The 27636-nt window shown below is 38.2% G+C and overlaps 2 protein-coding genes across 44 annotated transcripts in view; one reads left to right on the plus strand and one right to left on the minus strand.

Moving 5' to 3' along the window:
- Positions 1-22122, plus strand: part of ABI3BP (ABI family member 3 binding protein) — a 232874-nt gene extending 210752 nt beyond the window's left edge. For all 40 annotated transcript variants that reach the window (XM_087861659.1, XM_087861660.1, XM_087861662.1 and 37 more), the window contains 5 exons: positions 16750-16829; positions 17580-17609; positions 18237-18398; positions 19614-19736; positions 20924-22122. In XM_087861659.1, coding sequence (XP_087717785.1) covers positions 16750-16829; positions 17580-17609; positions 18237-18398; positions 19614-19736; positions 20924-21039 — 511 coding nt within the window. In that variant the 3' untranslated portion in view covers positions 21040-22122. The remainder of the gene's footprint in view (positions 1-16749; positions 16830-17579; positions 17610-18236; positions 18399-19613; positions 19737-20923) is intronic.
- A 330-nt stretch (positions 22123-22452) lies between these two features.
- Positions 22453-27636, minus strand: part of TFG (trafficking from ER to golgi regulator) — a 29776-nt gene continuing 24592 nt past the window's right edge. For 2 of the 4 annotated variants that reach the window (XM_045785349.2, XM_045785346.2), the window contains exons 7-8: positions 26669-26767; positions 22453-23266 (exon numbers count right to left, since the gene is read on the minus strand). In XM_045785349.2, coding sequence (XP_045641305.1) covers positions 22887-23266; positions 26669-26767 — 479 coding nt within the window. In that variant the 3' untranslated portion in view covers positions 22453-22886. Of the gene's footprint in view, positions 23270-26668; positions 26768-27636 lie in introns of all 4 variants that reach the window. The other 2 variants (XM_045785348.2, XM_045785345.2) reach the window with 1 other exon arrangement.

Here is a 27636-nt window from a genome sequence, read left to right on the forward strand (position 1 = left end):
ATCAGGAATCTTTCCAGATTGAATATTTCATAGGTTGATAAAGTTTCTTGATATCTAAAAAGATCAGCAGAGGCAAAGACTGGAACTCCAGCATTAGAAATTTGTTCATACGTTTTATTTATATCTTTCATTGTCATCAGTTGATTGAATTGAACCAGATATTGAATACGACCCTCAAAAGAGCCTATTTTAGTTCTGATAACAAAGAACCTCTTTTAATCTTTTTAGGAAAAAAGAAAGCATCTAGTTCATTCTAGGTGGTTTGCTGTGTATAAACTGTAGTCCTATAGTGCAAATATAATACTTTCCACAAGCATTTTTTTCTTTAAAGTTCTCTATTTTGAGCTGTAATATGGAAAATTTTACAACTGCTATTTTTTTTAAAGGATTTAAGGTAGCCAAAATAAGCATGTATTTCAGTAAAAGCCTATTTGATGATCTTGGTTCTGTTTCCTTAGTGAGATTAACAGGGAGAGAGAGACTATTTTTAACCTAATTATTTTAAGGAAAGAGTAAAAAAGAAAGTTATTTAGTTTGGACTTTTTAAAAGGTGGATTTGGGCTTACAGATGTGGATGGTTTCCAATTTCTTGCTTTTTATTTCATTTAATACATTGAAAAGCATATTAAAAGTATCTAATTTCTAAATGTTCATTGTGTTCCTTTTCTGAATTAGGCGATCCTCAAATCTTCTCAGAGTTCACCTATTAGTCATGATCAGAAGTAGAAAATAATTATTTCAGTGACATTTTTAAGCCTGATTTGTTTATAAAAGATGTGTGTTTCCATTCAGCTAAGATTTGTTAAGTGTCAGCAGTGTGGTTGGTGTTGTGACTACACACATGAATAAATGTGGTGCCGGAGCTTGAGGTAGTGGGGTCGGCAGTCAGTAACCGATCATTCTATACAAAGTGGTGAGAGCTCTGGAAAAAATATGTACAAGTTGCAAGGGGAACGCAGAGTGGGTGGCACTTGACAAAGTCTGGGGAAGTTGGGAAGACTTCCTAGAGGAGGTGACAACTGGGCTCAGGCTTGAAGAATGTGTAGGAAGGAGCTAGCTACGTAACTGTGGTGGGGAAAGAAATACCAGAGACAATAGTCCACGTCAGTGCAGAGGCCCAAATGGCATGGTTGTGTACAGTGGAGAGTCCGCTGCTTTCCCCAGTGAAAGGGGTAAAAAGTGGACAGAGGCAGTGGAAGCAGCAAGAGGCTGTGGAGGGCATTCTGCGCCAGATCAGGGACCTTGGTCAACAGATGGGGAGACCCAGAAAGATGGTAACTGGGAGTGACTTGCTCCAACTTTTTTTTAAAGTATTGTTATGACTTTGATTTAGTTGGAGTAATCACTTTTGGTACTAGAGTCACTTACAATGAGGAACAGTTGGTAGAATAAATCGAACAAAAACTTTTTGTTAATGTCTTGCAAGAGTGCCATTTTGGCATCTTGCCTAATTGGCCAAATAGGTGCATAAGAGAAGAGGACCCCTGGGCTAAGTTGCATTTCATTCTGGAATCACAGGACTAATTAGTCATGGAGTTCATGTCTAGCTTCTGGCTGTAGTTGTCGTAGGACTTATGCTAATTGTTTCTGGAGTTTACCTCAATTATAGGACTTACACTAATTGTTTCTGGAGTTTATAGCCTTGTGCCTTTTATCCCGCCATGGCGTAGGTGTCTTTCCTGTCACTTCTGTCTTGTGAAGGCCTGATGGGCCTTCTGAACAGGGACCCCTACAACTACCCAAATCTCAAGATAAGCAAAGCCCAAAGGAGGCTCTTTCTGGATTTGTCTTTGGGAAAAAATAATATTAAGTTTAGGAATCCCTGAAATCAGAATCCCATGCCAGTTTTGCCAGTCGGCATAAGTTTTTGGGGTCATTAAGTGTATTTATTTGGCTTATTTTATTGGTATAATTGAATGAAATCCTTTCAGCTATAAGGACTGTTTAAAAAAAAGGATTGTTAATATTCATATCTATGATTTGACCAGGACTATACTGCGAGTCCCTAATGGGTCATGATTTTAAAGTTGCATTTCAGCAGTTTGAAAACATTTCCCCATTTGGGACAGATATGATACACATGAATATAAAGGTGCTCTGATGAAAATTGTTTAGTTTACAATTTGTGGAACTTTGTGGTGGTCAGGTAGTTCAGTCCCCATGAGTGGGAATGCAGTCTGTGCTCTCTTAAAGGTATGCTAGAGATTAATTTGTTCATTTAATAGACAAGAAAAAAAACGTTTTCAACTGAACTATTATGAGTTGAAACCCCTATTAATCAAAATAATGAGTTAAGAATAAAGTGAAGTTGAATTATTTCATTTAATTTGAGATTTCTGAAGCCAGAAGCACCTGGGAAAACAAAAGTAACACCCATGAAACAACTGGAAAGCATGGTAAAACAGCATAAAAGATCACGTAGGACCTACTGAAGTCTTGCAATTTAAAAGAGTCTCCTCTCAGAATACTTGATACTAGACCTTGATGGTAAAGGATATAATTGAATGGGACAGACTGGCAAGAAAAGAAAGAGCAGCAAAGGTATTGTTCCTCCCAGTCAAGGCCACGGGTATGACTTGGGCGAATTACAAGTCGTCCTCCGAGTTACTACTGACAGGGTTGGTCAGAATAATAAAATTACGAGTGCCAAATGTGGGTTTGTTAGCTTTTGGTTTTTTTATGCAAGCTTTTTCCATACTATCTTATGTTGTTAAAGCAAGATTTCTTTCCATTATATATTTTCTGCCCCAACCATGATCCAAGATTAATGCTAATAAAAGACACGCTGCAAAATAAAGAAGTATGTACAGGATGCAGCCACCAGGTGGTTTTTATTACCTATAAAGAATGACTTTAGTCACATTTCAGTGCTCAGGGAAAATTGTATTCCCAATAGGCAAACTTTGAATTATAGCTGTTAAAGTCCACCACCACCACCACCACCACCACCACCACCACCACCACCACCCCTCTGTGAGCTTCTGGAATTCCCTCTCTGAAGAGCTAGGAGATAATAACTTTTGAAAGAATTACTGTAGCTGTGTTCCAATTTCAGGAGACACATGTATATAATTTATTTTAGGAGCATTTTTCATCATTTGTCTTGACTGAAAAACATGAGATCTAAAAAAAGGTGATAATTACTGGCTGACCATTTGTTACACACCGGGACGGGAGGAGTAGAGCTTGACGATAGAACTTTTAACCCAAAAGAATCAATGCAGAGAAAATAGACCCCCAGAGCTTTTTAGGTTAAAAATTCCAAGGAGTCTAGAACCAAAAGTACAGTGGACTGTGTTACCTTTTTCCTCTCACCCTGTATGCCAACCTTCTCCTGGCCTGTTGTTACCACGTACCCAGGTTTTTATCTCCTTTGCAGAAGCTCAAAAAATGACCACAGGGAGGGACCAGCCAACAGCTGTCTTGCTGCAGGAGAGTTTGGCTACACACTGGTATGAGATGTTTCTATCTATAGAGTGGAGCCCCATGGCTGCTCTGGGGCACCTGGCTGCAGTTCCAAAGGTGACACAGTAGGGACTACCCCAGCCTTGCCAACAAATGCTTGCAACCTCGGTAGGCTTTGGTCGTGTCTTTGCATGGGGAGGAGGAGATGTGGTGTGGAATCATCAGGTGAAGCAGGAGAGATGAACTAACAGAGGCACACACTGTGCGGCAACTCCATCTCTTTCCAGGACCCCCTCTCTCACCGCCTACCCCTAAAATACAAAGAAAATATCAATATGTGGAATCAGTACCCAACTAGCCCACTCCCCAATATTTATTTTCCATTTATTTCCCCCATGAAACCTCAATGTGCGGCTCTTGTTGAGCCGAAAGAAAAAGAAAAGTACTAAGAGGAGCCTCTCCTATCTGCAGCCAACCACTTTGCGTGCAAAGACCACTATGGTTATTTTTAGTTCGGGGAACAGAAGAACTGATAAAGTAGGTGTCGGACATGAAGTCTCATACCGCTGCTTAAGGGACCAGGAAGTATGAAGTAACGAATTGATCTCCAAGTCTCTCCCACTTCTAAAATGAGACATTCTTATGCTATCCAAAGATATCACAGAATCAGTGGGAAACGGGCACTGAAAATAAACCCCAAATCTAGGTTAAGTATGACAGCAAGTAGAACGTCCTGATAAACCATTTTTCTTTGAATCTCTATCTGTGGTCCGCAGTTTGTTTTCAGACAGATTGTTTCTAGCACACATTTGGATACTCCATTGATAGGCTAGGTTCTTCCTGATGAACAGGCTGGACAACACAGATGGACACACACAGTCGCTACACGGAAAAGACGAAAAGCTCCATAATCTCTTCACATGGGCCCTTCTCTCCTAACTTGACTAAAAAACTGAAGAATCCGTTGTGTGTGCCTGATACACATGTGGCCTGGCAATTTCCTATGGAAAATGTAGTCTGTCTGGTAATTAAGATATAAATCAAGTTCACTTAATGTACTCATGTACCTCTGTAGCCTGGGAGGTTTCTGGAGAACAGTTCTTCCTCTAAAACTAAAGCACACTGAAGTTTCCTATCGCTGACAGCGAGGGCAGTTCGGGACTATCGTTGATGTTGTTTGATTTAATAAAATCTTGGCCCTAAAAGTAAATGGGAATAGAGGCAGCAACTTCTCATAAACTATAATTCTGGCCGCACAAAAGCAGCATGTGTAGTAGCCGTTATGCCCGTATTCATGGTGTTCTGTGAAATTCCGGTCTCTGCAGATTCTGTATTAACTGTTCAACATCTTTTCTCATGGGCTTTGTAGAAAGGAGTAAAATAAACGAGCAGAGCATTAGGCACTTGATTGATTTTCCTTGTAGGTGTGGGTAGCAGGACCATCGCTTCATCATTGAAGAAAGAAATTTAGGGGATTGCTCAGTTTTGCAACTTTTCTTCTGGCAAAAGTATAGCTAAGAGCATGGAACTCCAGTAGTCTATAAAGAGAGCAATTATTCTTTCACATGAATATATTCTTTTCATTACTTTTCACTTAGAATTCCTTAGTCGGGGGAGGGGGGCAGAAATGCATAGCAACACTGTAGACTTGGAGTGCAGCCCAGATCTGGAATTTCTTGTCCCTGTAGAAATGGGAGATACGAGAATGTCCCTGAGGACGTACTGGGCAGCTGGTTGATGATACCTGATGCCTGTTGATGCCTGCTGATGCCCTGGTCCTCTGCCCTCTGTCCCTGATCAGGACTTATTTTATCCTCTAATGAATGTCCCTGCAGCTCTGTCCTTTTGGTCAGTACAATGTCTACATGTGGCAGGTATCCAGAAATGCCTGGAGAACTGATTGATTGGATTTCTCTTTCATTGTTTGAGTGCTCGTTACTCATTTTTTCATATTCTGCTCTCCCATTTCTCTCCCCCTGCCTGAAGCCCTACCCGAATAGGCCTCAAATATTTCAAGACGACATCGGGGTAGTATTAGCTAACCAAACCACTCAAACAACAGGCAGATAAAGGGTGGTCTTTCTATAGAAAAGGCAGGTTGCTTAAAGTTTGAGACTTTTGCTAGAGTGAAAACCAACTTTTAAATCAATGGGAGTATGTAAGTAAAAAGTTCATCAAATAATGAAAACTATAATTTATCTCTATTATAGGCAAAAATAGAGGGAAACTGTTACAGAGAGAAAGAAAGGAAGGGAAGGCAGGAAATGACAGAAAAATGTGTCTACCCTATAACCAAATCTGAAAGTTAGTTCAGATTAGATCCTACAGGTTGGAGGGTCCCCGTCTCTGACAGTTTCCCCCATGAACTACAGATCCTACTGTTTGAAACCCTGGTTTTTCACTTTTCTATGAATCGGTATTTAGTTTTTACGCTGATTTTCACAGTTGTTCTCAAACTCTACCCTCTGTTATCCCACTCCTCTGGAATAGTGTTTTAGCACTTTCTAGACTCTTAATTGAAATCTTAGAATTTTTTGTTAATGTTTTTCCTAGCCTATGGAGCTATTTTGATGGCAGACAGAAGGACTCATCTGCTGAATTTTTATTCTTCCCAATAACGCACTAGCTGTACCCTTATTATAAACTTTACAACCCCACAAGCAAGTACGTAGATACAGAACAGTTCTGCCTTGAGAGTTCTATGGCAATGTTTGTCAAGTTCCCCAATAACAAAATCAGCTTTTAAAAGATTTTCTAGACATAGAAATTTAATACTAGAGAATGTTTATAATCGCTTACTATGTACCAAGCACCTTGCTTTTGTAGGTGTTATCTCATTTCTTCCTCACAAAAAAACTGAATGAATTCTGTTCATTCCGCTTCCTAAATTCTACTTCCCAGAACCAACCATTCTCAATTTTTTTTCCAGCTTTATTATGGTATAATTGACAAAACTGTAAGATATTTAAAGTATATACAACATGATGATTTGATATGCATACACATTGTGAAATGACCCCCCCCCCAATCAGCTTAATTAACACAACCATCACCTTGTGTATTTACCTATTTGGGGGCAATGGTGAGAACATTTAAAGTCTACTCTTAGCACATTTCTTTTTTTTTTTTTTTTTAAGATTTTATTTATTTATTCGACAGAGAGAGAGACAGCCAGCGAGAGAGGGAACACAAGCAGGGGGAGTGGGAGAGGAAGAAGCAGGCTCATAGCGGAAGAGCCCGATGTGGGGCTCGATCCCATAACGCCGGGATCACGCCCTGAGCCGAAGGCAGACGCTCAACCGCTGTGCCACCCAGGCGCCCCAGCACATTTCGATCATACAGCACAATGTTATCAACTATAGTTGATAATGTTACACATTAGATCCTCGGATCTTATTCATCTTATAACTGAAAGTTTGTATCCTTTGACCAAGATCTATTTCCCCCAGCCCCTGGCAACCACTTTTCAACTCTATTTCTATGAGTTTGACTTTTTTTGAGATTCAACATGTAAGTGACACCATGCAAGCGTTTCTTTTACTCCACATCCTCACCAGCATTTGTTACCTCTTGTCTTTTTGTTAATAGATACCCTAACAGGTGTGAGACGGTACATGATTGTGCCTTTGATTTGCATCTCCTGGACAACTAGTGATGTCAAACACCTTTTTATGTACCTGTTGGCCATCTGTATAACTTCTTTGGAAAAAATGTCTATTTAGGTCCTTTGCCCATTTTTTTAATTCAGTTACTTGCTTTTTTGCTATTGAGTTGCTAGTGTTCCCTATATATTTTGTATATTAGCCCCTTAACACACACACGTTTTACAAATATTTTCTCACATTCTATAGGTTACCTTTTCTTTGTGTTGATGCTTTCCTTTGCTGTGCAGAAGCCTTTTAGTTTTATGTAGTCCCACTTATTTTAGCTTTTGTTGCCTTTAATTTTGATATCAAATCAAAAAAATCATTGCCAAGTCTGATGTCAAGGAGATTACCCCATATGCCGTTAGCTTTGTGGTTGCAGATCCTATATTCAAGTATTTAATCCATTTTGAGTTAATTTTGTGTATGGTGTAAGATAGTGGTCCAGTTTTATTCTCTTAGATGTAGCTGTCCAGTTTTCCCAACACCATTTATTTGAAGAGACTGTCCATTTCCCCAATTGTATATTCTTGTCTCCTTTGTCATAAATTCACCATATATGGGTGAGTTTATTTCTGTGCTATTATGTTCCATTAATTTATGTATCTGTTTTTATGCCAATACCATACAATTTTGATTACTAAAGCTTTGTACTATAGTTGGAAATCCAGGGCCATGATGCCTTCTGCTCTGTTCTTTTTCAAGATTGCTTTGGCCATTCTGGGTCTTCTGTGGTTCCATACAAATGACAGGATTCATTGCGGTATTTTTGTGGAAAATGCCATTGAAATTTTGGTAGCAATTGCATTAAATCTATAGATTGCTTTGGATAGTAGGGAAAATTTAACAGTATTAATTCTTCTAATCCATTAACATGGGATGTCTTTCCATGTACTTGTGTTTTCTTCAATTCCTTTTGAATTTCTTAGTTTTCAGTGTACAGATTTTTTACCTCCTTGGATAAATTTATTCCTAAGTATTTTATTCTTTTTGATGCTCTTATAAATGGAATTGTTTTCTTAATTTCTCTTTCTGAAAGTTCATTGTTGGTGTATAAAAATAAAACTGATTTTTGTATACTGATTTTGTATCCTGCAACTTGACCGAATTTGTTTATTCTAACAGTGTTTTGGTAGAGTCTTTAGGGTTTTCTATATATAATACCATGTCATCCACAAATAGAGATAGTTGTACTTCTTCCTTTCTGATTTGGAGGCCAGTATTTGGGGTTTTTGTTTGTTTGTTTGTTTTTTTGTTTTGTTTTTTTTGTTTTGTTTTTTTTGCCTAATTGCTCTGGTTAGGATTTCCAGTATTGTCAAATATAAGTGGCAAGAGTGGGCATCTTTGTCTTGTTCCTGATTGAGAGAGAAAGGTTTCAGCATTTCACTGTTGGGTATGATGTTAGCTGTGGGCTTGTCATTTATGGCCTTAATTATGTTGAGATATGTTCCCTTCATACCACTTTGTTGAGAGTTTTTGTCATGAAAGTATGTTGAATTTCGTCTAATGCTTTTCTGAATCTATTGAGGTCGTATAGATTATCCCCTTTCATTTCTGATTTTATTTATTTGAGTCTTCTTTTTTCTTAACTACTCTAAAGTTTTGTCAATTTTGTTTATCTTTTGGAAAGCCAGCTTTTAGTTTCATTGATCTTTTCTATTGTTTCTCTGGTCTCTATTTCATTTATTTCTATTCTGAGCTTTGTTATTTCCTTTCTTCTACCAACTTTGGGCTTAGTTTGTTCTTTTTTGTAGTTCTTTGAGCTGTAAAGTTAGGTTGTTTATCTTATATCTTTTTAATGTAGGCATTCATCGTTATGTATTTCCCTTTTCTAATTGCTTTTGCTGCATCTCATGTTGTATTTCCATTTTCTTTTGTCTCAAGATTTTTTTTTATAATATTTTTTATTATGTTAGTCACCATACAGTACATCCCTGGTTTTTGATGTAAAGTTCGATGATTCATTAGTTGCGTATAACACCCAGCGCACCATGCAATACGTGCCCTCCTTACTACCCATCACCAGCCTATCCCATTCCCCCACCTCCTCCCCTCTGAAGCCCTCAGTTTGTTTGATTACTCTTTTGATTTCTTCTTAGACCCATTGGTTGTTCAGGAGCATGTTGTTTAAACTCCACATATTTGTGAATTTTCCAGTTTTCTTCATGTAATTGATTTCTAGTTTACCATTAGGGCTAGAAAAAAATGCTTGATTTGTTTTCTTTAGTTTTTTCAAGTCTTTTTTTGTGGCCTAAAATATCCATCCTGAAGAATCTTACATGTGTGCTTGAGAATATGTATTCATATGGAATGTTCTGTAAATGTCTGTTAGACCTTTCCAGTCCAAGGTGTCGTATAAGTCCAATGTTTCATTATGATTTTCTGTCTGAATGGTACCCCTGCTTCCTTTGCTTTCCATCTGAATGGTATATCTTCACTTTCAGTCTGTGTGTGTCCTTAAAGCTGAAGTGAGTCTCTTATAAGCAGCATTTACTTGGTTCTTGTTTTTTGCCCATGAAGCTGCTCTCTGTGTTTGAATTGGAGAATTTCATCTATTTACATTAAAAGTAATTATTGGTAGGTTTGGACTTACTGTGGCTATTTTTTCATTGTTTTCTGGTTTTTTTTGTAATTCTTTTGTTCCTTTATTTCCTCTTTTGTTCTCTTGCGATTTGATGATTTTCTATAGAGGTTTGCTTTGATTGGTTTCTCTTTATCTTCTGTGTATCTACTATATAGGCTATTGTGGGGGTTGTTTTTTTTTTTTAATTTAACCAAAGAGGTGAAAGTTTGTTTTTTAATAATTTTTATTTTGTTATGTTAGTCACCATACAGTACATGCCCAGTTTTTGATGCAATGTTCCATAATTCATTATTTGTGTATAACACCCAGTGCACCATGCAACACGTGCCCTCCTTAATACCTACCACCGGCCTATCCCAATCCCCCACCTCCCTCCCCTCTGAAGCCCTCAGTTTGTTTCCCAGAGTCCACAGTCTCTCATGGTTCATTCCCCCTTCTGTTTATACCCCCCCTTCATTCTTCCCTTCCTTCTCCTACCAATCTTCTTGCTATTTCTTATGTTCCATAAATGAGTGAAACCATATGATAATTGTCTTTCTCTGCTTGACTTATTTCACTTAGCATAATCTCCTCCAGTCCTGTCCATGTTGCTGCAAATGTTGGGTAATCATTCTTTCTGATGGCTGAGTACTATTCCATTGTATATATGGACCACAGCTTCTTAATCCAGTCATCTGTTGAAGGGCATCTCGGTTCCTTCCACGATTTAGCTATTGTGGACAATGCTGCTATGAACATTGGGGTGCATATGGCCCTTCTCTTCACTACGTCTGTATCTTTGAGGTAAATACCCAGTAGTGCATTTGCTGGATCACAGGGTAGCTCAATTTTTAACTTTTTAAGGGACCTCCACACTGTTTTCCAAAGTGTCTCTACCAACTTAGAGGCTATTGTTTTTGTTACCATGAGGCTTACACAAACCATTTATGTCAGTGTATTTTAAGCTAATAACAACTTCAAACACATGTAAAAGCTCTACACTTTTATACTTTCCTCTCCATGTTGTATTTGATAACAAAATTTACTTTTTTTACATTGTTATAATCATTAACAAATTGTTGCAGCATAGTTATTTTTAATAGCTTCCTCTTTTAAACTTCACATTAGAGTTATAAGTGATTTGCCCCACCATGATTACATTAGAATATTCTGTATATAACTATGTATCTTTACCAGTGAGTTTTATACTTTTATATGTTTTCTTGTAACTAATTGACATCCTTTATTTTCAGCCAGAACTCTCTTTAACATTTCTTATAAGGCCAGTGTAGTGGTGATGAATTCTCAGCTTTTGTTTGGGAAACTCTTCATCTCTCCTTCAATTCTGAAGGACAATTTTGCTGGGTAGTTTTTTCTTTATTTGTTTAACTTTAGCATGTTGAATATGTCAGGTCCACTATCTTCTGGCGTGAATGTTTCTGCTGAAAAATCTGCTGATACTACTATGGAAATTCCTTTTATGAAACAGATGCTTTTCTCTTGCTTCTTTTGGGTTCTCTCCTTGTCTTGAACTTTTGACAGTTTAATTATAATGTGTCTCAGTGTGGATATCTTTAGATTCTCCTATATGGAACTCTCTGGACTTCCTGGATCTGATGTCTGTTTCTTTCCCCAGGTTAAGGAAGTTTTTAGCTAGTATTTCTTTACATAAGCTTTCTCCCCGTTTCTCTCTCCTCCTTCTGGGACCACTATAATGCATATCTTGGTCTGCTTGATGGTGTCCCATATGTCTCTTAGCAAATTCACTCATTTTCATCCTTTTATCTTTTGGCTCCTCTGATTAGATGAATTCCTCTGCCCTGTCTTCAAGTTTGCTGATCCTTTGGTCCACTTCATCTAGTCTGCTGTTGAACTCCTCTAATGAATTTTTCAGTTCAGTTATTGTGTTCTTTGGCTAAGTGATTTCTGTTTGATGACTTTTTAAGTAGTCTCTCTTTGTTGAAATTCTAGCTTTGTTCATTCATTTGTCTCTTGACCTTGGTAAGCATCTTTGTAACTATTACTTTGAACTCTCTGGTAAATCACTACCTATATCATTGAGATCTGTTTCTGTAGATTTTCCTTGTTTTGTTTGGAACATATTCCTCTGTTTCTTCAATTTCCTTAATTCTTTATTCATTTCTGCACATGAGATAAAATAGCCACCTCACCCAGTCTTGATAGAATGGTCTTGTGTAGCAAATGAATCTCTTGAATCAGCCCGGCCCAAGTTCCTGGTTGTCCCTCAAACCACTGAGGTTGTCCAAGCCACCTGCTTTGTTGTTAGTGGCTCCCCATAGCTGCAGGCACTCCAAAACCCATCGTTGTCCCAAAGGTGTGAATTGCAATCAGCACCTGGATGCAGGCTAATTATCAACTGGACCCTCAGATAGCAGCTGGGATACTATGTATTTAATCCCCCTTCAGAGAGACACTGAAAGATGGGCATTTTTGCCTGCTCTCTTTGTGCTAGGCCCAGGATATAGCCAGTAGGAGTGCTTCTGTACCTGTTAAAAATGCTCTGTGTGCTACAGTATTATGGGACTCAAGAATGCAAGCCCCATTGGTTCACCAGGCAACTGGGGACATCCCTTGAACAGCAGCCACAAAAGCTGGGGTGCCAGACATTTGTACACTCCTTCCAGGGAGATACTGGTGACTTAGTTTTACTGTTGCAGCAGGCTAGAGGGAAGGGATGAGGAAGGCGTCCACCAGTTTCCCAGTCTCTGGTGAAGACTGTAGCCAGACAGTACATATGTGGTATAGGTAGAAACCTCACCCTCAGATAGCAGCTAAAAAAAAAAAAAAAGTTTTTAGTATTTGGGAGAGAGTGAGTGAGAGAGGACAAGTAGGGTGAAGGGCGGATTACAGTTATAACCCTGCTGAGTGGGAAGCCTGATGTGGAATTCGATCCTGGGACTCTGGGATCATTACCTGAGCTGAAAGCAGATGCTTAACCAACTGAGCCACCCAGGTGCCCTAAAAAATTTTATTTAAATTCAATTTAGTTAATATAAAGTGTATTATTAGTTTCAGGAGTAGAATTTAGTGATTCATCAGTTGCATATTACACCCAATGCTCATTCCATCAAGTGCCCTCTTTAATACCCATCACCCAATTACCCCATCCTCCCACCCACCTTCCCTCCAGTAAGTTTGTTCCCTATAGTTAAAAGTCTCTTATGGTTTGCCTCCCTGTCTGTTTTTATCTTATTTTTCCTTCCCTTCCCCTATGTTCATCAGATAGCAGCTTTTAAAGTCTGCAAATAAACCTCTTTCGGGGAAGACTGGTATACAGGAGGTTTTGCCTGTTCTGTCTGTGCTGAGCCCTGGGGGTTTAGATGGTTAAGAACTGCTTCTTGGCTACCGTCCTGTGGGACTTATGAATGGAAGCTCTATTGACTTTTAGAACTAGGTGTTTATGGGCCTCATCCCTCATGTGGGAGTCTTAAAAGTTGGGGTACTAGATGTGAGGTCCAAACCATTTGCTCCTCATGGAGAAGCTGGGAGTTGGGGCTTTGCTCCCGATTATAGGACACTGTGCCAGGAGCAGAGTTTATGGCAAGAGTGTGTCTAAGGCTTTCCTACCCGTGTCAATGTGGGTGTTCTTTCATTTGCCCAACGTGTATGAGCTGCATGGCTAGTTTCTGGATCTTTCAGAGCACACTGCTCCATGTGCAGCTGTATATATGATGTGCCTGTGGGAGGGGAGGCACTCAGGAGCTTCCTATTTCACCACCTTAGTCAACTCTCCTCCATTTTCAACTATTTTCACTATTTCTTCTGTTAAATCCATATTTCTAGACCATTTCTCAAAAAAGGCAAAATACACCATTTCCCTGTTCCATGTGTTCATGGCAGTATCTCCTAGAATCCCTCACCACCATCTTTTGCTTCTATGTGAACTCCCCTATCTGCCATATCGTGTCTCCTTTTGCTCCTTTCCTTTGTGGCATTCCTTGAGAAATACATCTTTAGAATAGATTATTATGGAAGATAATATTTTTGAATTCTTGTCCAGAAATATTCTTGTTTTACTGATACTCTTGTTTAGGTGGACACAGATTTTAGAATAAAATGAAGACTTTTGAAGGCATTGTTCTGTTTTGTCTTGTTAAGTATTTTATTTATTTTAGAGATAGGGAAAAGCCAGGGGGAAGGAGGAGAGGGAGAAGGACAAGCAAACTCCACACGGAGTGTAGAGCCTCACGTGAGGCTCAGTCTCACCGCCCTGAGATCATGACCTGAGCTGAAATCAAGAGTTGGATGCTTAACTGACTGAGCCACCCAGATGCCCCTGTTCCACTGTTTTCTAACTTCCAGTGCTAAAAAGTCAAATGTTAGAAATTCTGAGTCTGGATCCTTTGAATGGGACCTATTTTCTTCTCAGAAACTTTTACGATCTTGTCTTTATCCCAGTGCTCTAAAATTTTTCAATTTGTCTGCTTTGGTTAGTCTTTTTTTTTTTTTTTTTTTTTTTTAATTTTTGCTGAGCATATAGACCTTTTAAATCTGGAAACCCATGTCTTTCAGCTCTGAGAAATTACTTTCTAGGATAATTATGCACCCTTTCCTCTCCTCTCCTCTCTCTTCTGGAATCTACTAGTTAAGTGTTATATTCCCTAGAACAATCAGATTTCCTTATTTTTGCTCATTTTTCATCTGAGTTTTTGTCCTAGTATTTGTAACATTTAAACTTGATCTGCCAAAACTTCTAATGTTTTATTCTATTTTCAAAATGTCTTTTTTGAAAATTTTTAATAGCATCCTATTCTTATTCCCTATGTGAAATCAGCATTTTCTGAGAAATTACTGTTAGACCTTGAGTGTTATAAATCTCATGAATGTGCTGAGAAAGATTTTGCCACTTCGAATATTTTCTTTGTATAGGGTTTAATCACCCCAAAATATATGCCTTTTAGTTTCCCTACTGTTAATTCAACTTAGTTTTAAGTGATTTCTTCAAAACTTGTCAAATATCATAAAGTGTTGGCAAGAAACAGGAAAAGTAGCTTATGAACATCTGTAGCCATGCTACAAATGGAGCTGAAGTGTAAATAACTGTGTAATAAAAAGACATGGAGATGATTCCAGCAATCAGACTTGGCCAAAGCACAAGGTTTTTGGCAATGGCTTGGAATGTGGAATGCATTGCCCACTTAAATCAAGGTCCAGATGCTTGTAATTTCTTTTTTCCAGTTTCCATTCACCATAATAGGGTGTGTGTGTGTGTGTGTGTGTGTGTGTGTGTGTGTGTGTGTCTGTGTGCACACGCACGTGCAAGGTCCTCAGGCCTCTGGGCAAGAATTTAATCTTTAGACATTATCCCATGCCCAAACAGCTTATGTACATGCAATTTATTTAAATGAGTGACATGGATGCTTTTATATCAGCATTCTCTTATTGCAAATGATAATGGCACCTTGTATCAGTTAAGTTTACCAAATGCTTTCATGTGTGGTCTCTCACTAAAAACCCTGTAAGCTTTAATCCTTATTGCACAGCTTGTAAAAGCAGACAGTAATAGTACAATGATTAAGTCTCATTGTTCTTAACTGAAAAATGGGTCATACTGATCTTGTAGTGTTTGTGTGTTACGTTACTTTATGTATGTACAATTAATGTGTCTGATATATAGCACTCAGAAAGTGGTTACCTTCGTTGTAGTGCTAGAATCTGTCGTCTTATAGATTCTAGCTGTCTTGTAATGCAATGCCTCAGTAATCAAGAATCTGATTTCCTGGAGCTCCGGAAAGTTCCCTTACTGCTCCACTCAGTACCCTCTGTACCAAATAGAGCTGTCATCCCTCTGTTTTTCACTCATTTATAAAACGTATTTCCATCTTTTATGTGTTCTGCATTCTTATTCAATTACAAACTTCTCAAAAATGGGAATTATCTCCCAACAGCCTTCTACAAATTTGAGACGCAATACTATCGGCTGACTCAAGTTGGTTTTACACTCAAAATTATTTTCCTGCTAAGTCTGCCATTGAAAAGAACTCTTAGTTTCAGGCAAATGGCAAACAGCTTTACTGCTTGAATTTCTTAAAAGGATTTGCTCTAAGTAGTCTATGAATGAAGTGTGTCAAATACTGCATAGCAAGTTAACGCATAATTCTTAGAATCAAACATACTTAGAACGCCAAGGGATCTAGGTTTATTTTGTGTTTTGTTTTTTAATGTAAAAAGTCAAGGCCTAGTATATATGAATCTGATTTGTACAGGGAAAGTCAGTTCTTGTGCCCATACTCTTCATGGTGATACTACCATTTCCCTATTCTGGAGATACGGCTTCCTGAGACCCACGAACACCAGAGTTCCAGGAGATAGAACCAGGAAGTCCTTGCAAAGAAATACTTTCACGTCACCTGTTCCCATAGCTTAGTCTAGTAGTTCTCAAATGCCAGTGGGTATAGGATTCACCTCAGGAACTAGACCCCCTCAAAAAATTGATTCAGTAGCCAAGATGAAGCAAGAACTCTGCATTTAAACAAACTTTCCCAAATGCCACTCTGTCATGTGTTTCTGACATATGTAGTTCAAGCCCCACAAGGAAAAACATGGGCTAAGTCTGAGGCCATCCCCAGGGCTGGCATAAGAAGAAATAAAAGGCAACCTTTCCATCAAGTAGCTAAGTAGCTAAGACATTTGAAGGATAGAGAGACTCCTCGTTGCTGGCATTAGCCTGGGTCCACCACATACCTCTTTCCTATATGTTCCTTACCAACTTGCCTAGTTCTTTTTTTTTTTTTTAAGATTTTTACTGGGTTTTATTGAAATCATGGTTCTGGTTAATGAAAGTATCTCAAAAAATTATCTATAAAAGATTAACAGGAAAAAATATGTAGGGTTACATTTAGTCCCAAGCTGCCTGCCTAGTTGTTTCTACTAGTGAACTGTCTTTTTAAAGACTCCAATCTTTTTTATTAACTTAATCCTTGTACAAAATATTAGACAAGGTGTTTGGAAAGTAAAGAGTTTATTTCCCCAGGCTGCTTCTCAAATATATGTGTACTCACTGTCCTCAAGGTTTCTAAATAGAATCAGGAAGGATTTCAGTATAACAAAGGAAGGTTGCTTAGTACCCCTGAAGAATATATTACAATTTCTTAAAAAAATTTCTCTCCTACACAGCTATGAATTCCAGGTGAAACCCAAAAACCCACTTGGAGAAGGCCCAGCCAGCAACACCGTGGCATTCAGTACCGAGTCAGGTAATCCCATCAACAGTAATTCCCAGCAAGGATGGACAGCGCCACAGCATTTTGCCTAAGGGGCTTCTTTGAAACCCAGCTAAACAAACAGTGTATAAAGTGCTTCTTGAATTTTGAAAAAGCAAACTGATAAAGGTAGCCTAAAGGAAACACTGCATATGTTTTCTCATTTATTTTGATGTAAAAAAAAAAAAAAAGGCATTATCAGTTTAAAAGATAAAAGCATAGTATACGCAAAAAACTAGTGAATGAATGCTCCTATGTATGCTTAGAGTAAACGCCTAGAATCGAAATATCAGACACGGTACATCCAGAAAGGGAATTCATTTGATAGTTTTTTTGATAAGCAGCTGTGAAATTTTCTGACCTCGTACACTCCAATTCCTTTAAAAGATATATCCGTACTCAATATTATTTGTCATTTTTACACCAAATGCACTTCATGGCATTTTGGTGATTTTACCATCAATAGTTTCTGTCTGAATCTAAAAGAGGAAGCTTTAAAATGCAGTGAGAGCTTGAAGAGCAATAAAGATTCCAAAAGATACAGCTGAGTACCTGGCAGGAGACTGTTCAACAGAAAATAATTCTAAAGCAAAACACACTTTCAAATTCAGTCTTTAGCAAGAGTGTACCACTTTCCAAGTCAGACTTAACCGTAAGCATCCCTCTTCTTCACTACGCCACGGGCACCCTGGCGCTTACTTACCTGATGTCACATCTGACTCTCTGTTTGCTCTTTCTCTTCAGCGGACCCAAGAGTGAGCGAGCCAGTTTCTGGTAAGTACTGTCTTGGTGTGAACACAACGACATGCTTTTCTAAACTGATTCAATTACACAGGCATGGCAGAATTTTGGTCTTGATTTCATTTTAGTCCATTTAGTCTTAGAGTATCAGCCAGGTGGGAAGTGAGCATTCCCTAACCTTGAGTACCTACAATGTATGGAGAACAAGTTGGACAATTTGAAACTCATTCATTCATGCACCAGGGCAGCTCAAAATTTCTGTTCAATAAGTCAAGATATAACATCCTCATTCTCACTTTTAATAACAAGTCACATTAAAGCATCTGTTTAAATTATATACCATGCTACCGAAAAACCCCACAAAAAAACAAACAAAACCCAAAAATCTAAATTTGCTCTAAGGGGATGCTATCTACATCGAGTCCTGCACAGATTCTCTGAAACCTAAACATACTGCTTATCTCACTATTGACAGGAACTTAAGTGGGAGTTTCTATGTTTAAACTGTTATTTTGGCTCCAGTATTTAGCATTGGAGAAAACCAGGTATCAGCATGTTGACAATGAACTTTGCCAACAGCTTTTTAAAAAACAATTGAGGACAGCTCTTCAATACCCAAAATTGAATACTAAACTCAGAGCTTGTGTTTTCCTTATGCAGCAGGAAGAGATGCCATCTGGACTGAAAGACCCTTTAACTCGGACTCTTACTCAGAATGTAAGGGCAAACAGTATGTCAAACGGACATGGTATAAAAAGTTTGTAGGAGTGCAGCTGTGCAACTCTCTCCGATACAAGATTTATCTGAGTGACTCCCTCACAGGTAAGCAAGGCTACTGGCTGTTTCGAGCCTTCAGGGAATGCTTCACAGCGTTCTGTAACTTGGCCTCTTCTGTGGATGGCTCCAGAGACTGAGGTGTGATATAAACACGGCTCTTCCTTTCGAGCAAGACGTTGCCGGAATGCTTAGCCTGGGATTTGAGGCATGCTACTAGAATGTAAATAATGAAAACGCAATATGAAACAAAATCATCAAGGCAAACCTGAATGTAACAGCACTTGCCACACTGAAGCTCAGTTTTGTTACAGCCACCAGGGACGGAGAGGCTACTGATAATAAAATGTGTGTATGTAACAATCATCATGGAAGGAATAGGGCATATTTAAGATTTAAACCTCCCAGAGACAAGATCAAAACACGTGACCGCAAGAGTGGTAACGCCTTGCTCCAGACGCAGTGGCACTGTTATCTTCTCTTTTGTATTCATACAGTAAACATTTTAAACAAGGCTGGCCCCAGCATGGAAAGGTAGACATCTGGCCAGTCATTCAACAAATAGCTGCTTCGTTCAGAGGTTTTCTAGGTACTAAGGACAAAGCAGTACACAAAACATATTCTGCTTTCTTACGGTTTATAATTTAGGAGAGACAGACCACAAATATGTAAATAAAAACTGCATGTAGTGCTTTGAAGAAAAATTAGAAACGGTGAGAGACAATGGGCAAGTGGAAGCTTCTTTAGTTAGAATGGCCTCTCTGAAAAGCTAACATGTGTGCTAAGAAGAAAACTATGAGGAGGAAACACCCCAGCAAAAAATCTAGGGATGAAGCACTAGAGGTAGAGGGGAGAGCAAGGCAAAGGCCTCTGCCGGAATGTGCCTCGCCAGCAGCACTGGCGTGGCTGAGGCGTAGAAGGGGAAGGGCAGGCAGGCAGGCAGAGACTCAGGTGGAGCTCTGACACCACGTAAAGATTTGGGGTTTTCTTTTGAATACAACAGGAGACTGCAGGAGACATTTATGAAGAGTAACATTATCTGAGCTGCATTTTAAAATGCACGGGGGCGGGGGAGAGGGAAGGTGTGAGGGAAGGAGTAAAAGCAATGGTGGTAGCAGCTGAAGACTTCCATAGTTCAGTCAAGGGACACTGGTGGCTTGAACTAGGGTGAAGGGGGGGTAAAGTACAAAAACAGAAAAGGCTCTATCTGAAGAAATTTGAATAGGTAACACTTCATGATCCTTTTAATTTCTTGTTCCTTAGGAAAATTTTATAACATAGGCGATCAGAGAGGCCATGGAGAAGACCACTGCCAGTTTGTGGACTCGTTTTTAGATGGACGCACAGGACAGCAACTCAGTTCTGACCAGTTACCCACCAAAGAAGGTATGTTTTCTGAGCCTCCTCCTAAGCAAGAGGATTTTACAAATTAACACAAAGAGAATTCAAGCTGAGGACAGCAATCACTTTAAAAATAATTCTACAGTACTACTGCTCTAATTATCTGACTAGAAAAAAAGACTTTCATGTTAAGACCTTAATAGAAGTTTCTCAACTTTCCTCCCAGTCCCTAAGACTCTATTCCTTTAGAGTAAGGGACATTACACACGGACAGCTATAGACATTCTACTTCAAGACAACACTTCAGTTTGCAAAAACAGTAGTGTTTTCCCAACCTTAAATCACCTCTATATTACCTTATAGTTATACAGAGCACACAGGCATTTTTTTATTCCCTTATTTGCCACATAAATATAATTAAAATCGAACAATTCTGGTGAGTATTAAATAACCACTGTAACTTGCTGAAGACATACTAGCACTAAGCTGCTCCTTGAGGATTTATAAGATTGAAAATTTAATCCTTAGCCACACAGGGCAGGAGAGAGTATATTAAATGTCGGTATTACTCAGCAATCACTAAGAGGTTTCTGCATTATTCTGACTAGTCTTTTCAGCAGCATTTTGTTCAATGGCATTTAAGTCCTCTTTTACTGTGGCTGGTGTTTTTATCTGCGAGCCCATTAACAGGATGCTGAAACATTGGATATAAAACATACTGTAAATTGTGTATACCGCCAAAACATTTTACATTTGCAGCAAAAATTTTAATCATTTAGTGTAGAGTCCTTGAAGATTTCACCTGTTTAATTTTTAGAAATTTAACGTTCTTAGAACTGCCCTTTTTTGCTTCCTAACATTGCAGTAAACGGCACCTTTACTCGATCAGGTCTTCATAGACCACACGACTAGTCCGGACTGTGCAGAGACTATACTGAACGTGCCCAATCACACTCAAAACACAAAGCCCTCCGACGCCTGCCCCCTTTCAGGAGTCTCTCAGCCGTTACCAACCAGCTCACCCCACCGTGGGAAGGCACGGTTCAGAGGAGTTTCAGGTGCCCCTCGTGTTTAGTCAGCCATTACCACCCAGGCTCTCTGTTGCTCTCCATTTTCTAAAATACTTCGCTTCACCTAGAGTAACATTCAGCCATTCACTGCCACCCTTCAATCTGTGAGTGGTGAGGGCAAAAATACAGCAGCTATTAAAATAAAATTATTTTCCTCCTTAGGCTATTTCAGAGCAGTTCGTCAGGAACCTGTCCAATTTGGAGAAATAGGTGGCCACACCCAAATCAATTATGTCCAGTGGTATGAATGTGGGACCACAATTCCTGGAAAATGGTAGATGCTGCAATTAGGATCAAAAGTGCCTTCTGTTTTAGTATGGCAAAAAAATAATTGGAAACACTATAGTATTTGTCACATTCATTTAAAGCTGTTATGTTTACTATGTATTAAAGTTTAATAGCGATAGTAGATGTTTATTAGAAATATTGCTGAGAATATTTATCAGGTTTTACAAAACCATTCTAAGAAAACAAGATATTGACATTAACAGAATACATTTTTAGGGAAGCTGGCTCCCTATTCATGGTATTTTAAGAGATCATTTGTATATTATTTATCACTCTGTTGTAATGATGTTTTGAGATACTTTTATAACAAATTTAACATCAAAAACTAATATAGTTTTAAAAAAATATTTACTTTTATTAAAATGTGTTCTTCTTACTGGTGAGTTAACTCCATAAATCTCAACTTGGTTTAACTTATTAGATCAAATTATCTTGAGCATTTGTATCTGGGGGAAAAAAGGTCCTAATATTCATGTTTATTTAAACTTCAAATTTTTAGTAATAGCTACATAGCTTTTCTGAAGCATTTCAATAGTTAACCATTCATGCCAATAATCTTTGCAAATTACTGAGAAGACTGAATCATTAAATTTGATTTCAGCTACAAACCGAACAATAACTGACCTATTCAATTTCAAAATATACATTTTGTTCTTTCTCTGCCCATAAATATGTTACAATGTCTGATTGTACTTTGTCAAACTATCCCTTTAAGCAGGGATTTGTCTTCATACTGTTACTATAATTCTAGTGAAGCTGTAAGTAGAGACTGAATGTGAACTAATGCATGCCATCCCTACCATTTTACAGGCTACTCAGTTTTTAGACCTCTAGGAATGAATGTATCAGAGAATGTTTTCGTAATTTTGTCTAACTCAACCTGTAATGAAATTCTTATTTTAAAAAAGTCCTTCATTCGGGGAGGGACATGGGAATACTGCACTGCTGCCCTCTTTCTGAAAGGACCTTTCCTCTGCTTACCCTTCAACATGCTTCAAGTTTATCATCGATGCTACATTTTGTATTTTTCAAGCAAGTATAAACTCTGCAATAAAGAGATGTAGTTTTTTTAAGACTGACTTCCTCATTTCTGAATGGTTCACTCTATAAGGAACATCACCAAGTTATTCAGGATCTACCCAAACCCCCCTCGTATCTGTTGTGTTTATATGTCATTTTAATTTATCTTCTCTGAAATCTATTTTAAAGAAGTTTCATTGTTTTAAACCGATGATTATTAAATGCATTTCTTTCAACGTCAGGACAAAAATTAAATGGCACCGTGTTTCTTGGAACAGAAAACTGTAAGTTAAAATGCCTATACTTCATTTTGAGACCAAGCAGCAAAAATAATTTTTCTCATGTTAATTTAATTTAGTCATTAACATATACAAGACCACTAATGGATTCAATTATCTTTATTAACCTATCAATGTTACATTTTATACATCATAATACCTAGTTGTCTTCTCAAAGGGATCTATTTTAGTACATCATGTTAATAATAAAAAGCCAAGTTAAGATGGCTAAACTTCAACCTAGCATTTTAATATCCTCCGGGCAAGCTAGAAAGTCAATCACTTTACACACATCAGAGTAGTGTTCCAAAATAACTAGGCAGCTGCTACACTTTTAAGCAAGGGAAGAAAAAAACTTTTTCATTTTGGTCTTTTTGTGTTCCAGCAAATTATACTTTCAATTAACAGCAACAATGATATCATAAAAAATGCTCTGCTTTTTAAATTTCTGAACTTCAATACAAACTAAAATAGTAGTATCGGAGTCTTTTAGGAGGCAAATAGCTATCAGCTACATTCATCACTGTAGCTGAGCCTCTTTACCGATAGCCAGGTCCAGGTTGGGTATAGCCCTGACCAAAGGGAGGCCGAGTGCGAGCATAAGGGTTAGGCCCACTAGGAGGCGGAGTCATAGTACTTCCAGGAGGTGGAGTAAAACCTGGTCTTGGTTGATAGGCCCCGGGCTGGCTTGGAGCCATTCCAGGTTGTGAGGCAGGAGCCACAGAATAACTGGTAGGCTGAGAAGTCTGGGTAGTGTAAGTTTGTGGAGGGTAACTGCTCGCCTGGTACTGCTGTGCTGGTTGAGCGGGCAGCTGCTGAGGCTGGCCAGCAAAGGCAGGAGCCGGTGCCTGGGAAGCCGGTTGCTGGCCATATCCCTGGAACTGCTGAGGTTGTTGGGGTCCAGTCTGCTGACTATAGCCTGCTGAAAAGGCAAAATAGAGTACATATAGATCTTATTTTTCTTTTGGTGAAAGGTTTTCCAGAGAATTAGTCTTACTGTTACGGACCAAAAAAGATGAGAAATTTAAACTTATTCCTAAGTATTTATATAACAAGTAGAGTAGTACAGTCCATCATATAATGTTACTTCAAAACCAAATAGTATCAAAAAAATATTTTCTAAACAAATTTTTTTAAACCCTCTAATCTAAATTGAAACCACTATATATCTCTTCATTACAAATGTTTCTATACTACATGATCCCTAAGAGCAAATACCTGTTCTAGCATAATTCCTGGTACAGAAGAGATGCTCAAATGATAAATGCAGGAATTAACGTAAAGCTAGTCATTAACCTGGCGTGGAGGGGAGGCCTAACAACTGCACCAAGTAAAAACATAATGAGACAATGAAGATTTTTAAATGAAGCAGTGGTGCTACAAATATATCTTACTGTGCTAATGAGATGCTTTAAGGTTCACACTCTCTATAAAAACTAAGCCATTTAAGAATAAACATTAAGTACCATTTTCACAATCCTTAAAATCTTTTAGATTTGGTATCTGATGTTTTGCCTTTACAAGTCAGAATTCTGACTTCTTAGTAGTAACAGCAGAACACATAAAAAACATACGATATTGCCCCACAATATCAACATCTATATTCATTATTTATTAGGATTTAAAAAGTTTTTTTTTTAAAAGAACAAGTCTGCTTCACTAAAAACTTTTATCTCTACCATGAAACACACCTGCAGCTACTTGCAATGAAACCTCTCCAATGACTGGAATCCTGTCAGCATTAAATACCAGATACATAAGAAAATAATTAAAATATGTACAACCCTGCATTTAAAAAAAAAAAAAAGGATTGAATGAATTTGAGTATATTCTGAACTCACCTTGAACCTGGGTTCAAAATTTACTCATGAAAGAAACCTTTTTGACACAGTCCATGAGTAAAACTGGAAAAGGTCAGAGGGAAACTGCCAAACCAACAGTGTCAAAAATTGTCCAATGTTACCACCACCACTTACAGTCTCCAAGCAGAGTATTTAGTTGACAATTTCCACATCTCCCAATCAAATTCAAGCTACTAGGACTAGTAGGATCAGAAATACAAAGATGATGATTTGAAAACTAAATTTTACTCGAGTGAAGACCCTGACTAAAATCATTAAGAACAAGCTTAACTTTTAATAAGCTGAAAATCAAGTATCTAAGGCATTTTACTTAATGGTAGCATCCAAATACTAAAGTCAATTCATGATAAAATCTTTAATGTCATACAACTTCTCCTATCCTCCACATAAAATTTGCTTAATTTTTTTACTGTAAGTTTATGGAGAAACAGAAGGACTCAGCTTTTACTGAAAATGTCTATGAGCAAAATACTGCTGCCTTTTCATCCTGACAGCTGAAATCTAGACTGGCTTTTTAAGTAAGTCAGGGAACGACCAGATCGTTAATTATTTCTCAACAGAGGGAATAACTCCTATGGGCCTAATGCCATTTCATTAGCAACCTATTAGTCTTTGATCATAATGTGGCAATGCTTCTATTATGTGTATAGTTTCCCTCCTAGCCCCACCCTCTCTCCCCTGAGAAACAACTTTGGTGAAGAACAACAAAAATCTCAAGAAATGGAAATTATGTGATTTTTTAAAAAATTAGTGTAGGACAAGGGATCATATGACCCACAAAGTCTAAAATATTTACTGTCCAGCCTTTTATGGCAGATGGTAAGTCTGCTGCCACTGGCCTAGGCTGGACAACGCAGAGTGATATAATTAACAGCAAAGCACACTGCCTCTGACGGAGCTCCCCCACTGAATGCCTGCGTGTCCTTCCATGTGTCACAACCTCTTTGAACCCTAACTGCCTCGTTTATAAAATGAGCGGGTGAGACAAGGACAAATGGTTTCCAGCCCTGCCTGCACTTTAGAATGACCTGCAATGCTTTTGAAACACCAAAGCCTGAGTCCCACTCCTAACCAACTGAAACAAAATATCTGGGAGTAGAGCCTAGGCACCTACAACTTTCAAAAAAAAAAAAAAGCTCTCCGGGTGATTCTGAAGCACAGAGGGAGTCGAAATCCCCTGGATTAGAATGATGACTAGGTCTTCTCAGCTCTGATATCTACTATTTCTACAAATTATATAATTTATAACACTCTAAAGGACTGCAAACCTAAAATAATCCTAATATCATAATCCAAGCTTAAATTCATCCCACCTACTTAACATAATTAAAAACTAGCAGCTATAGGTTAAATCACTCTATAGCAAATACAATACAAATAAAAATTGCTATATGCATTGAAGTATGTCAAAACTCCAATTAAAGATAGAATTTTATGGTCTAGTGCAGGAGTCATGACATACTTTTTTTGAACAGCCTGAGAGTAAATATACCAGGTTTTGTGGGCCACACAGTCTCTGCTGCAAGCACTCAGCTCTGCCCGGACACAGCGACAGACAGCACAGAAATGAGCGGGTGCAGATGTGTTCCAACAGAACTTGATTCACAAAAACTGGTGACATGCCGTATTTGGCCCATGGCTACGGTGTGCTAATGCCTGCTCTACTTGAACTCTAAAACTGCATAAAATAGAATTTTAGACAAGATTCAACTTAGATAAATTATTTTTAATTACATGAACTTTCGATACTTAAATCTTTGGCTGTGAAACATGAGTTAAATTCTCTGATATAACAAAGGTAAAATTACCTGATTTATAATGATCATGGTCAAAACTACACTAAACAGATTTCATATTAAATATGGATAATCGTCAGTGGACAGAAGGTAAAAGAAAATACCCAGAATGCCTATTTAAAAACAACTATATTCAACGTTCTTAGCTGCCCAGATTACATTTGACACAAGTCTAATTTTTTGGCCTATTTTTGGTATTCCTACATACTCTGGGAGATTTAAAAACCTAAGTAGCTTAATTTGGTTCTTATTTACTAAGACTGCCTTTTCATGTATGAGGAAAATGTTAATATTTTTACAGTACGCTGGATTGTATGTGACATATAATGGGCGAAAAAATCTTGCATTTCTGCTGTTTTAAGTCACCCGAGAGAAAAGGAGATCATACCAGTATGAGATAGCTTGTGCTAAAAATGTTTTCAAGCTACAAGTTATTACACAATCTACTATGACTGTTGACTGAAATGTTGATTTACAATAAAATATTTATGCAAAATATTTAAAAATAAACAAATGTTATTTTCTCCCATAAGTAAATACTTAACACCTCCTATGACAATGTAAGTATTACAAATCAAGGAGTTAAGGGGAAAAGATTCAAGTTTAATGAGTACAGAAACAGCTCACAATCAATGAGTCACCTCCATCTGGCCACACGCTCACCTGAATACTGAATACCGTACTGCTGGGGCGGCTGAGGGGGCGCCTGTGGCTGCTGGGCACCGTAGCCAGCCTGTTGCGGGTACTGCTGGTACATCTGACCTAAACAAGACAAGGAAAAGAGACAGGTTTAATTTGGCAGAGAGAAATATTTTTAAAGCACATTTAATTCTCTCCCCACCCAAACATAAATACACATAGAACAAGACACAGGAATGTGTTTGTTCCCCTTTAAGTGCTGCGAAATAGAGAAGACTGAACAACTGAACAAGCGCAGCTGCTCTGCTCTGGACTAGCGGCAGAGAACTCTCAGCAGCAGCAATTAACACTAGTGTGGTCACTTCATAAATTCCAGAAAACCAATGTTTTCGAAAAACCCAACTGCCAACAGACAGGGACTGCTAATGTTCAGTAAGAAATCAACCGAGTCAAAAATCAAGAAATAAAAATCTGAGAAAAGGAACAAATACAACTGACAGCTCCTAAATCTCTCTCAAAACACTGTATTTATTCTAAAGGTTTGGACCTTTGTTACCATATGAACAGACTCTCTGGTAACAAGGAACTAGGCGACATCTTTCAGGCAGGCCTCAAAGACACCTGCGGCATTTGACAACAGTTTGCTTTTCCATCATCGGAACATCCTCGCCCATCCTGCGGAATCTGATAAAAGCCTAAATGGTCCTTCACTGTGCACTTTTTGAAAATGGCAGACCTGCTTAACACTGGGGATCTATACTGGGAAATGAGAGTCCTGTTTGGGGTCAGGAGATCACAGTTCCTATGGAAAAACCTTTTGGACACTGTTACTACTTGTGATTTCTAAACAAGCAAGGATTTATTGGTTCACATCTTTCTCATCCCTCTACTACTTTACTCTTGTTCTAATGGTGGATTCAGCCAGACCTAATATCTAGAGTAGCAATAAAACTTGCATTTTACTATCTAGCTAATATTTAAATCTTTAATTA

Source organism: Ursus americanus, chromosome 4 (assembly GCF_024610735.1).
Source record: "Ursus americanus isolate L20-20 chromosome 4, mUrsAme1.1.p, whole genome shotgun sequence".
Lineage (NCBI taxonomy): Eukaryota > Metazoa > Chordata > Mammalia > Carnivora > Ursidae > Ursus > Ursus americanus.